General features: G+C 44.5%; 1 protein-coding gene across 4 annotated transcripts in view; it reads left to right on the top strand.

Annotated features, from left to right (window-relative positions):
* LRWD1 (leucine rich repeats and WD repeat domain containing 1) overlaps positions 1–13,334 on the top strand; it is a 169,367-nt gene that overhangs the window by 95,160 nt on the left and 60,873 nt on the right. For all 4 annotated transcript variants that reach the window (XM_085649592.1, XM_085649593.1, XM_085649591.1 and 1 more), the window contains exon 5: positions 1,084–1,236. In XM_085649592.1, coding sequence (XP_085505718.1) covers positions 1,084–1,236 — 153 coding nt within the window. The remainder of the gene's footprint in view (positions 1–1,083; positions 1,237–13,334) is intronic.

Genomic DNA, 13,334 nt, shown 5'->3' with positions numbered 1-13,334 from the left:
CCTATTCTTCTTGTCTTCAAACATTGGCACATACACAGTATTCTACAAAAATATGGTTATTTTGCATTGATCGGCACTCATATCGACTATATAATATCGACTACCAACATATTGTCTAAGTAGATACATAGTTGAAATAGTAAATAAATACCTGCCACTGTATGCTTACCTTGACGATATGCTGGAAGTTGGTAATGTGAAGTCCATAATTTGACCTACAACTCATGCATACCAGCAGCATCAAGTTGGCCACGACATGACAAAACCATGTGATTATGTGCCACTCTAGTATGAGTTGTGAGCGTCCCAAATGCCTGATAATATAACTTGCCATTTCCCATTTTTGGAGGTATTTTATTACGCTTCTTCTTAAATACTTTACAAAGACAATGATGCTCTTCTCTTAATTATGATATTGTTCAATAGCTGCTAAATGCTTATGAATACTACATGAATGTTCATTGTGATAATGGTTAAAGTACAATATTTGGATAGCTTAAATGTTTTTTCTTTGTAATGAATCATTTGCACCTATACTCATTCTTAGCTTCCTCCAGGACATTTACTAGAATATCCGGTTTCTGTTTCTTTCCTAAATGTAAAGTCTTTTCAAAATGCGTCCTCCTTGAGATGTAAGTGTTTTTTGATGTTTTTCTCAAAGTTAAGGAATGCTGCACTACTCTGTTTAAGTGAACGCCTGATGGCTTGATTAGTTGACTCACAAAGGTGTGTCTGTCTGGAAACACTTGAATACTTGAGTGGCAGTGCTTTGCAAATACTCTTCAACAAAACATTACTGGACAATAGACCATATTTATTTCCTAAATGCACAGGAAGTGATTTCTGATCCCAAAGTTTCCTCGCATTTGGGAGTGAGAACAATCCTTTTTTGTAAGGAAACATTGCCAAATTGATATACTAAGTAAGAAAGCGAGGCCCAAAGCAAAAAAGACCAATTTTGTAAAATCTTTGGTAGACTGCCAGTACTTGCAGTGATTTATTATTGGTCTTCTGTAAAATAGCTGCACTGTACAGTCCACAATGCATACGTGTTTAAAGCAACAAAGATTTCCTTTTAAACAGGTGTCTGCTCACTGGGACCAAAACTACAGCAATCAACTACCCCAGAGTTTCTCAGCGACACATATTAGTTCGGTCAGAGAAGACTTTGTAAAGTCAGCGATGATGCAGGTCAAATACGGACCAAACTCCCTCCGTGATTTCACAAAGTGGAGGGTAAGTCCCATGATTAAATAAAACTGATCATCTGTATATAAAATAAAGATATTGATAATTCTGAAAGTTATTCATTAATATGGAATATTTATCGACGAGGTTGAGTACAGTAGAACTCAGTGGTGTGCAAAATGGCCTGCCTTGAAGGGGCCCATCCTCCCGAGTCCCTTGAAATATCTCTGAATTCCACATCCAGTCACTGTAAGTACTCTGCCCTGAGCTCGATCCTGTTTTCTAGACAAAAACAGAGCTCCTTCGCCAAATCTAACAGCTGGATTAAAATGAAAAACGATAGTAGTTTCCCCACCTACCTTATAATGTAATTTGTACTCTGCCTGATCTAAATCTGTACACTCTTCTCCATTGCTAGAAGAAAAACCTGTTGACTGAATAGTGTGGTAACCCACTTGTTGTTGTAGTTGGTAGTGGGGCCTTCCTTATTTGCCAAAACAGACCTGGTAATGTCAAATGGGTGCTGTTTTCTTTAGTTCTTGGAGTGGTTTGTGTGAGCTGAATACCTGAAGCAAATTCTAAATGATGGAGTTAAACTTTAGAATTTGCTTCCCAGGAGGTTAAGTCCTAGTTTGAGTTTGCAAAGCTGGTTATTTGGACTTGGTAATAAAGTCTTGAACTTTTAGTTCCTGCTATGGCTGTGTCATTTTGGGATGTTTTTATGAAATTCTACCTAAAATATGAAAATTTGTAATGTAACTCTAATATATGTGTGCCATGTCAGTATAAATAAATGTGGCGTAATAACACGTTATTTGGTATAAGTGTAATAATAAGCATTGTCAGCCATTTATTATTATTATTATTAGTATGCAAAGTTCAAATTCTGTGTTACTACCATAGCTGATGTGGGCCCAATGTGTGAAATGTCAACATTTTTGTGACCAGTAAACTTTTTACCAATTTATCGACCTACTAATAAGTCAGTTTGTAAAATTTGGATTTTTAATTGGTTGTACTCTGATCTATCTCATTAATTTTAATCACGTAAGTCTCAGATTGCAACTCTTAATTGTTGGACCTCACAGGGGTGGTGGCCTTCTAGACAATCTATCTGTCATCTCCTTTAACTCCAGCTGACTTTTTTTTTTTATGCAGCCCCTTTTCCTGAGAGGAACGTGTTGTGTTAAAAAATTAACGCTTTCTTTCTTTGAAAAGTTTATAGTCGGCAGTGCTCCTCCTCCCATCCCATAACTCCCACCACCAACTATTACTTACTCACCAACAAACTTTTTTTTTTCTTCAAGATTCAAATAGAGGAAGGGTGCCAAGGTGACCTCTTCCCTTTTGTGAATGACTTACCATCTCAACTTGAATGTCCACACTTTTTCAATGTTTTGTGACTGGATTTCACTCGCAAAACATTGATACGTGCTGATACTGTATGTGGAACGGCCACCCGCAATAGTCCCATTCCAAATAGGGAATCAGTATGTGGTTGCAATCACTTTGTAGAAGTCGGTGAAAGCTTATCTACTCCTAAAATGTATTGGTACACATCCGAGTGTTTGCAACTGTAAAATAGGTTCATACATCTAACCCTTAGACTTGTATCTTCTGTACCATGATAGTCTTGATTTTCACTGCTTCGCAACATGAACCTGTGCAAGAGTTTATACCCTGGATCTCCTTGGGATCCTGGGTTTGTGTAGTTTTTTTCTTCTTTTTTATAACAAATACAGATGAAAGAACATCATGGCGTAAACAGTTGTGCAGATGGTAGTAATGTGTAATATGCTGAATTTTACCATTGTTGAGGAAGGGGTGGGGCAGCATCACCCTCTTGTCTGTTTGCATGTCATGAATGTGGGCCATGCTCCACTCTGAACAATGGCAATAAACCACATTGTACACTCTGCATATCTGCGTGTATGTATACATATATAAATATACATATATCGCACAATCTGTTTTAACGCTATAGTTATAGTAAAAATCGGTTTGCATTGAGTAGCCATTTTTAGGTCGAGCCTATGGCTGAGCGCATACGCTGCATAGGAAATCGACCTCTTGGAATCACTTCAGCTTTTTTCAAAGCGTGTGCATGTTGTGCTCACACGCTATTGGTCTTTGCGTCTGGCTTCAGTATGCAATTGTCCAAAGGCGTGTGGATGTCCCAGCTTCTTTTCAAAGGTTTACTCCCAGAGCGTTTTGCTCCCGGGAGCCAGCAGTAGCGCGCAGGAACCATCTGTTTTTAATCAGCATGGGCGCGCTTGTTTTCCCCTTACAAACGGTGAAACGCCAGCAGTGGTGCGCAGGGACCATCTGTTAAGGTCGGCGCGTGCGCACTACTCCCAGGCTTGTTATCTGCGTGTGTGTGCGCGCCGCTGCTCCTGCAGTAAGTGTCTGCGCTATCAACCCCTACCCGTCTGCCTTGGGCTTCTTCCTGTTTGCGCTCCTCTCAGGAGATAGCTTCGTGGCTTGACCGTCAGCAAGAGACGACCTCTGCAATTACCGAGGGCCGAGGCGGAAGAGGTAAAAAGGTTACACAATCACTGCAGAAGCACAGACGTGTAAATGCCGCGCGCTACCTGCCGGCGCTTCGGGCCCGACGCTTCGGGCCCGACGCAACTTCAAAGACTAATACCGGGGCCTGAGCTTTCACCTCTGCCCGGGATGTTGTAATACGCATGTCTGGCCCAGCTGTTCTCCTGCAATTGTATCCAAGTACTGCAGATCAGCATGTGCTGCCGAGAGCAAGGCCTGTCTGGTTCAATCGCAACTACTGCTATCCAGACACCAGCATGAAAGGAGCTTTGGAGAGCAAGGACACAACGAGGGCAGGCCGGGGCAGAAGCATGGGTGTGTGTATTGAACCTACTTTAATAACGCGGCTTTCATCCCAAGACCCACATTACTCCTTTCATGCTCAGCGCCGTGATCACTTGCTGCTTCCGTTTGTGATGCAAGACTCTCCGGCAGCATGTCGGTAGCCGGGGTTGCCCTGGTAGTGTGCAGAGTGCACCATGAAAGTGCTCAACAGCGCCGCTGCCCTGGTGTTCATACTTCTCGGGAATAAAGTAGTGTGGCTGGCTTCTAACGTAGATAATCGCTTATGTCGTACCTCCACCCCACGCTCAGTGACTTAACTGGGGCCTCCATGCAGGATGTGCTGGCGGACCCCGGAGTCTCCCATGTCTCACATTCATTGGCCTTGGGTTGAATGGAGTCCCTCTTGAATGGTCCCTTGCCTGCAGGGGCCTCTGGCAACCCCTGCATCATGGTACTCAGCCCTGCATCTCCACCTTTTGCATTTGGGATGCTAGGCAGCTGTCTGGCATTAGCCATCTCTGCCTAACATGACCCTTATTTGAAGCTTTGGGGGCGGGACCTTAACTTATTTAAGACCACCTAACCGTAGGTACACATTCCTCTTAGCATTTCTAAATTTAAACCCATTGCTAAAGCTGCTTTGTGCACGCCCCTTCTGTGCATTAGTTCCACTTAATATGTAAACAAACTTTCAAAGAACATCTGCCCAGCTTATGTTTATGGTGTGCAGGCCTGCACGAGGGATTCCTCTCCCCGCCAGACTGCTCAAGATATCGTAGGGCCAGATGAGCAAATCATTTTAACGGTCAACAATGCTATAATTCGGCCTTTCCGACCATTTAAATGCTTATTGCTGCTTACCACTCTAATTTGAGAAGTGGGAAATACTTTTTGACTCCTAAAATGGAATTCCAAATGGCTACTGATTCTGTGTCAGAAAGGGGCGTGTGGTTGACAACCCTTCAAAATACCTGATTAGTATCATATTTATCAATGTTTTGCAATCAGTCAGGTTGTACTTCACTGCAAGTTATTATTTCAAGTTTGGGGATAGACCATGCTTTTAAAAGGACTCATTCAAGTCTGCATTGTGTTAAAGCTCAGGATACGGCATGTCTTGAAGTTCTTGCAGGCTTGAGTTGCAAATACTTAGTAGTGCCCCAAGGAAAGGCAAGCCCGTCGCGTTACTGTGGTCGAGGCTGCCATGTTAGAAGCACGTATGGTTAATATGGAGTCTGAAAACTGTTTTTAATCGTTCATAATTACACAAACACACATGAAAATGCACTGCAGGACAGGTTATTTTTCAAGCGCTAAATATGGTTATCATGAGAATGAGTAAACGATCAAAATAATTACGTTGCCAAACTGACAGCATGATTAATGGTTCGTTTCAAATGTACACAAACACACGTCTAGGTAAAATTACAGACAAAGCTCAGGTTTTCCTCCCTTGGTTTTCAACTAGTAAAACAAGCATTGGCATAGCCAATAGGTCTCGCCTTTGGGACTTTATAAGTGTTTAGCCATGCAACAGTTGATGTTGTTGCACCAAGGATATTGTGCTGGATAACTAAACACTTATAAGGTCCCAAAGGTGAGACCTATTGGCTATGCCAATGCTTGTTTTGTTTGCTTATTACTTCTTTGCTAGTTGAAATATATTCATGAAATGTGCAATTGAAATGGCATAAGAAGCTGTGGTTTAGCATGTCCAGTTTCGTGCTCATCCACCCAGGAGGATTAAATAAAAGCAAATCTAAAATGTTGTGTTTTTCAGCAATAATTTCCATAGGAAACTGTTGCTGTACTTCTAAATCGGGGTCTCCAGGCTTCAGAATTGGTCCATTTTGGAGCAAGATGGTGGCAGTGCGATTACAGTAGCAGCAGCTCCCCTCCCCCGCTCCATGCTATGTGCTTCGCGCGTTGCCGAGCAAATCAAATGCACTCACCTGGGCTTTGCAGACTTGGGGATTCCATCTGGACCTGCCTCGTCGGCGCTCAGAGCTCATACGGATGTTCTGGCTGGGATTGGGACTGAGCAGGCGATCCAGGACTGTAAGGCCGGCTGGGATATCGGATTCTTGCATTCAGAGGCGGTAAGGGGAGCAGCGAGAGGCTGGTGAGGGCAGCAAGATCATTGTGCTCCATCTGGTGGGAGCTGGCAAGAATTGCAGCCAAAGTGGGACACAGAGTGCCTCTACAGAATTCCTGCATTATAACAAGATTTAATTTGTTGTTTGGGAGGATGTCACCCAAATCGGCAAAGCAAGTGAAAGAAGTAGCGATCAGAAATTCACCACAAATACATTTGCCCCAAGTTAACAGTCTGGACTCCCCCTTAAGCAATGGTGCTCTGGCAGGCAAATCAAATGAGCCTCGCAACGGCAAAAAACAAGCAGAGAGTGGAGGAGTAGGGAAACTGAGGATCCAGGCTGGGCGTACCGTGGGGCGGAAAGTGATGATTACGAAAGCTTCAGAAGAAGTGGGGGCTGTCACTGTAGGGGATCAGATGAATACATTTTCTATACCACCTCAACCGACTATTACCGAATTCTTCAAAAAAAAAACTGGAGATAGTATTCCTGAACATACAAAGAGAACCCCTGGACATTTTAGACTCAGAAATGGTTGTCCACAATTTGAGTACAGACCCGGATGGTATGGGTGAAAACTCTGTAAATGTGGAAACACAGGATGATACCATTGGGAATAGTAAAGCGGTTCGGAAGGAAAAAGAAGCAGGAAAAGAAACCGAAATAGACACAGAACCTGGTGATAACAGAAAGGATCATAATGAGACTGACTGACCCTCAAACCTGTGGGCCACCAATTGATGAGGCCTCCGTGGGATGGGTGCAGTTATTGGTCCCAGAGATCTGCTTCAGGCAGTAGGAGATATCATCTCTGATGTGACAGATAAGTTTTATTCCCTAACCGATCCAGACCACAGTGAACTTGACACTAGCTTGTCTTCATCCGGCTCCAGTACTTTGGAAGCTCCAGAAACAGCACAGATGCGACCGAAATCACGGCTGAATCCTAAGGGGGGTAAAGGGTGTACTGAGACCCAGAAAAATAAAGGAAGGCACTCAGGCGGACCTGGCTTGAAGTGGGACTACTCGCACACAAGGAGAAACCAGCCCAATGACATCGACAACTGAACAGATGTATCTTCCACTGGTGTATCTCAGGCAAAGGGGATATAGTTATGAATTCTGCATTGAGCACGATATTGGATACTATAAAAAAACATCGTGCTGACACCCGGACTGATGGAAAAAAAGCAAGGCAGGCCACTAAAAAACTGGAGGGGGCAATACGGAAAGTCGGAAAAACCTGTATGGAGATTGGCGAGCGGATGAACTTTCTGGAAGAGAGAACAGTAGTCCAAAAGGAGCTGTCTGACATTAAAGAGGATACTAAAACCCATGATGCTCCGCTCACCTATGCTATGTGGAAGCTGAAGGATATGGAGAACCGTATGAGGAGGAATAACCTCCGCTTCTTAGGGATGAAAGAAGGCCTGGAAGGGGAGGACATGCGTTCCTTCATCGTAAATCTCCTTAAAGAATCCTTCCCTGAACTTACAGGGTGGGAGCGGGAAGTCCAGAGGGTCCACAGGTTCCCCTTCACCAGACATATAAACTCTGGCAGAGATACAATCCAATCAAGGGCCATATTTTTTTTTTTTGGGGGGGCAATTACATGCTTAGGCAGGCTATCTTTGAAAAAGCCGGACCCGAGGCCAGACGGCAATATAAAGAGTCCTCCTTTTTTGTACGTCCGGATTTTTGTCATGTTACCGTAGAGTGTAGATGGTGACTCTCGCAAATGATCAAACCCTTTCAGGATGCTGGCTTTGAGGCCTTTTTACTCTCCCCTGCTAGACTGAAGACTATCGTAAGAGGGGCGGTTACGTTTTTTACCTCAAATTCAGGCTACAGAGTATCTAGATCAAACCCGGTCAGATAAAAAAAAATGTCTGAGGTTTTCATGTAAGTGTGGGGGTAATTTGAATGAAAATGTTTTTCTCTTCCTCTACGCACTGCAGAATACTTTGGACTGGGTTCCGGCCAAATACTTTCGGGAGGTCGAAGGCCTCCAACGAACGTTGATTTGGGATGGGCGGCCGCGAATAGCTATTGCAAAGTTGACGCTTCCATGGTACGACGGGGGCATTGCGCTCCCAGACATCCGACGGTACTATTGGGCCACCCAGCTGAGTGCGATTAATCATGGGTTTTATGGCCCTGCCCTCAGCCCTGGGTATGCCATGGACAGGTGGTTGCTGCGTGGTGGTAACTATTACAGGGCGTTGTATTCGCGGTCCTTGGACTCGTCCCTCACGGGGCCCACTGCTGTGGCGGTGCGAGTGTGGAAGATGGCAAGTGACTCGCTGGGCTGGAAGAATAGGCTCACCCTCGCTACCCCGCTATTTGAATCTGAGAGACTGGGTAGGCTTTGGCACACAAAAGGCTTTGACAAATGGGACTTGATCGGCATCTCCAGGGTCGGAGATGTCCTGATTAAGGGGAGGGTGAAGTCCTTTGAAGAGTTGCAGAAGGAGTATGAGCTGGGGCCAGCTGAGTTTTTCCGCTATATTCAGGTGCGTCACGCCCTCCGATCAGTCCTCATAGAGGGTGAGAAGGTGCCTGAGTCCTCTCCTTTGGAGGACCGGGTCCTTGATGGCCATATGCCCGAGAGCACGATCTCGCTCATCTATAAGAAATTGATCAACGTCCGGGCGGATATGCTTCTGGGGTTGAGGGACCAGTGGGCTAGGGATGGCCTCGAGTTGGATGACGAGGATTGGCAGTCTGCTGTTTCCTCTCCTAAGGAGGTTGCGATCCCGTCGCGTCTGAGGCTGGTGCAGCTTAAAATACTGCATCGAGTGTATGTGACGGGGCCAAGGCTGGTTCACATGGGATTCTCGGAGGACGGCCTATGCAGGAGGGGTTGTGGTATGGTGGGTACTTTCCTGCATATCATTTGGGAATGTGGTGTCATCACGGAATTTTGGAGGAGAGTCCATGCGGTGATGGGGGAGGTGACGGGCATTGCTATGCAGCCGGAAGCGCGGTGTTGTCTACTGAATGTCTGGGGGCCCACTGATCATAATGCGGCGCAGACCCAATGGGTGACACTGGGCAACATGGTCGCTAAGAGAGATATCGCGCGATTGTGGGGCTCTGCGGGGCCCCCCACATTGACCGCGTGGAAAGAAAATATGGACTGGAGTATGTTAAGGGAAAAGACGGTCTATTGCGCTAGAGGCCGCCCCCGGAAGTGGCACGCCATATGGGGGCGGTGGAATCAATACAGGGGGGGAATATGTCTTGCCCCGGATCTGGATCCTCCCGAGGAACAGCTTTCCTCCTAACCTTCTTTCCAGCCCAGTATGGTTTATGGACTTTTTGGCCTCTACAGTCCCTCTTCTTCCTCTTTACTTTGTACTGTAACTGTTAGATGAGTGGGGTCCGGCCTCCCCTGGGGGGCTCATCATGGGCTTTCAGTGTTCTTGCCTTGCTGGGGTTTGTTGTGCGTTTTTGTGTTTAATTAAAATTGAACCTTTGCACTTCTCCTTTCATGGTACTGGGGACGCATCTCTGTTTCTATATATCGATGCTGCCGAACCTCCGGGTTGTCGGCTGAATAGCTGTGTCCTGACTTTTGAAAATAAAGGTTTTAAAAAAAAAAAAAAAGAAAATGTTTTTCTCTTTTTCTTCCAGACCTTAGTAAAAGGTTATATATGCATTTCACCTACCAAGTGTTTCTTTCTCTTTCCTCTGTCTCACTCTCTTCCCTCCGCTTCTTTCTTCAACACTTTGGGTTTAATAAAGTGCGGAAAGTGCTTTGGGGGAAGGAGTGCTATGATGTTTTTTTCCTGTCTCCATCACGCAGACCTTTCTTGGTCTGGCTGCCTCTAAAGGGGGGGTGGGGGTGAGAGAAGAGGTGGTGGAAAGGGAGGGGAAAAGGTGGGGTATGGTGATAACGTGAAGTGTAAATTGCAGCTGAAGCGAGAAGCATATTATGGGTATTAATTAATAAGGTTACTAACGATCAGAGGGCAGTTCGGTAGGAAGGCTATACAAGACGATTTGCAGGAACAGCACAATATGTGTATTAATTCAGATATGGTAGAACAGCTGGAAACAATTTTTATGGGGAACCATGGCTAAAGTTCGTATTGCGTCAATATATGTGGGCTCAATGATGCGGCCAAGAGGAGAAGGAAACAGGAAGATCTCAAAGTATTAAAGGCAGGTATCGATTGTCTCCAGGTCACTCACATCGCCAGGAACAATAGCAACTTTCTTAATTCCCTGGGGCTGAAGGTAGCAGCATACACTACACAAGATGTGAAGACTAAGGGAGTTGCAGTTCTCATTAAAGGCAGTGTTATTAACCCTGGTAGGAAAGCGGTTTATAGGAATGGTAGATGGGTATTATTTGAATGCAGGTATATAACTGGTTCTTTTACATTAAGTACAGTTTGCTCTCCTGTTTTAGATGATCCAGGGCTACTCTGTTTTCTGTCCAACGAATTGCATTCTTGGCCAGCCCCGTTTGTGGTGTGTGGGGACCTGAATCTCAATGGGTTCAGAGGCAATCCGGGAACAGACGGGACCACTAGTAAAGGACGAAAGCCACATTCGATGAGGGCGCTTAAAAATCTTGTAATGGATATTGGTTTGGTAGATGTTTGGCCTAAACTTGGAGCTCCTGAGCCTGGTTATACTTTTTATTCAGCCCCACATGGCATGTTTGCCAGACTGGACTACTTTTTAACCATGTATACTACAAGAGGCACGAATAGAAATCTTCCCCAGAGTTATGTCCGATCAAACCCGATAGTCTTCGAGGTTTCAGTAAAAGGCATAAGAAAGTAAGATTCTAGCTGGACTTTTGAGAGGGCTTTGCTCACAGATCATACATTTATTGGATATATGAAGGACTGGATTAGGGAGTTTTTTGATAATAGTGGTAGTACCCCTCCAGGTATGGTCTGGGATGCTTTTAAAGCGGCAGCGAGAGGTGAGATCCTGCAATGCTGTTTGAGTGAGCAAAAAAAAAAAAAGAGGCGGAACAGATGAAACAGTTTTATCAAAAGTTTGCCCGTCTAGAAACAGAAATGATTAGTACCGTGTCATGTGGTGGGGAAGTGTCAAGAATCCTGAGTTCTATTAACATTACTAAAGCCTACCTGAACGATTTTAATACTGAGAGACTTGCGGGAAAATATTCTGCTAAGAGGCAGGATTGTTATCAATATAGCGGGACGGTGGGCAGATTACTGGCAATCAGGGCTAGACAGCAGGCTTCAGCAGGTTATATAGACCGGATTAGAAATATGCAGGGTAAAGTCGTGGCAGAGCCTGCTGAGATTAGAAAGGCTTTTTGAGAATTTTATGAAGAGCAGTATTCAGTTTCATCTGGTGTAGGTCACCTATCAAATCTAGAAGTGCAGGAGTTTAAACCGACTGGAAGGGTCCCACTGGAGGAGGTTGCCCGGCTTTGGGCAGAAATCACACAAAGAGTTTTATAATGCCTTACAAGCCCTCCCAACAGGCAGGGCATCCGGAACTGACTGCATTCCTATAGAGTTTTACAAAGTATTCGTTGGCGAGATACACCGTCCTATGCTTAGGTTATTTCAGGAGATCAAGGAAGGGGCCACACCTGGGGTATCGCGAACATCTTCATCTTTCTAAAAAAGAGTAAAGACCCAACAAACTTAGGCTCATATAGGCCTATAACGCTGCTAAACAGTGATGCTAATCTTTATTCCAAAATTCTTGCCTCGCGTCTGAATTCTGTGATGCACCATCTTGTTTCAGTATGGCAGCACGGTTTTATACAAGATAGAGGAACTGTAGATCATGTTAGGAGGATAATTACCCTCTTTAATGCTACTGCTAAACCTATGGGGGTAGCTTTTTTAGACACTGAGAAGGCCTTCGACAGGGTGACATGGATTTCTTTTTTTATGGCAGACCCTTAAGGCTTATGGCCTAGGGGAACCATTTGTGAAAGCAATAGTTGTACGCTAACCCTGTAGCAAGATTACAAATTATGGGGGTAGAGACTGCCCTTTTTTCAATCGGCAGGGGAACAAAGACTGGGTTGTCCTGCTCCCCCTTATTGTTTGCCCTGTATTTAGACCACCTTCTTAGGCATCTGGAGGCCTCTTCAGAAATTATTCCGGTTGGTCTGCAAGGCGGTGACACCAAGCTGTTGGCTTACGCTGATGACGTGGCTATCATTTCATCTGACCCAGACTGCGCAATGACAGGTATTGAAAGTACTGCTGAATGCTGTGGGACCTAATCTGGCTTTTTATTAAATAAAGCTAAAACGCAGATCTCGACAAATAGGTTTGTTACAGGCATGGAGAATATAACTGTTGAAAAAGCAGTTTACCTAGGAATTACCATCTCGACTAATGTGGATGGATATAGTGGATTTAAACATTACCCCTATAATGGGGAAAATTAAAAATGATCCTGGACAAGTACCAACGATATATGAACTACTGAAAGGCGCTCGAGCTAATGGTTGTCTCCTGAAATTTTATGAAGCAAGTTACTTTAAGAAAACACGCTTCAAGGTATTGATCGCTGCCTTCCCCAATTGGGTAGGCATAAGGAAGAAACTCTGGGTAGGTAGGTTCAATCGGTATTCTCCGATAATTGGGAATGGCCAACTGCCCAGGGCATTGCAAGATACATGTCTGGCAAGGTGAGGTAAGAGTGGTATATACAGGATAGGGGATTTATTAGCTGGGGAGCACATAAGATCATTTGATGTAGTTAAAGAAAGGTTTGGTGTCGGCCCCCGGGACATTTTTACATCTTGAGAGTTTGTTTTAAAAAAAGCAGGTGGTGCGGCAGGGTTTGGACAAGTACCTTTGATGGCTTTACTAACTAGCAATAGCAGACTCTCAATTACACAAATATATAGATGTTTGCAGGGAGGTGTGCCAGATGATTTGAATAAACATAGTCTGAAATGGCAGGATAGGTTGGGAGTCGAGGATTCTTGCTTATTGAGATCACTAGAACTGTGGGACACTGTACTGTGCTCTGCCAATCTGCAGGCTCAACATCTTAAGACTTTATACGATTTCTATATTACACCTGCGAAAATTGTTAAATGGGGTAGTACTGAGGGGTCCACTTGTTCCAGATGCTCAATATTTGTGGCTGATCTAGTGCATATCTTCGCCACTTGTAACTGTATAGAATCTATTGGTAGTGAAATTACAAGCAGATTCTTAATGTTGATGTTCCTTTGACACCACAGCTGATGTT

This window comes from Triturus cristatus, chromosome 3_2, assembly GCF_964204655.1.
Source record: "Triturus cristatus chromosome 3_2, aTriCri1.1, whole genome shotgun sequence".
Lineage (NCBI taxonomy): Eukaryota > Metazoa > Chordata > Amphibia > Caudata > Salamandridae > Triturus > Triturus cristatus.
This window is presented reverse-complemented; position numbering and strand designations above follow the sequence as displayed.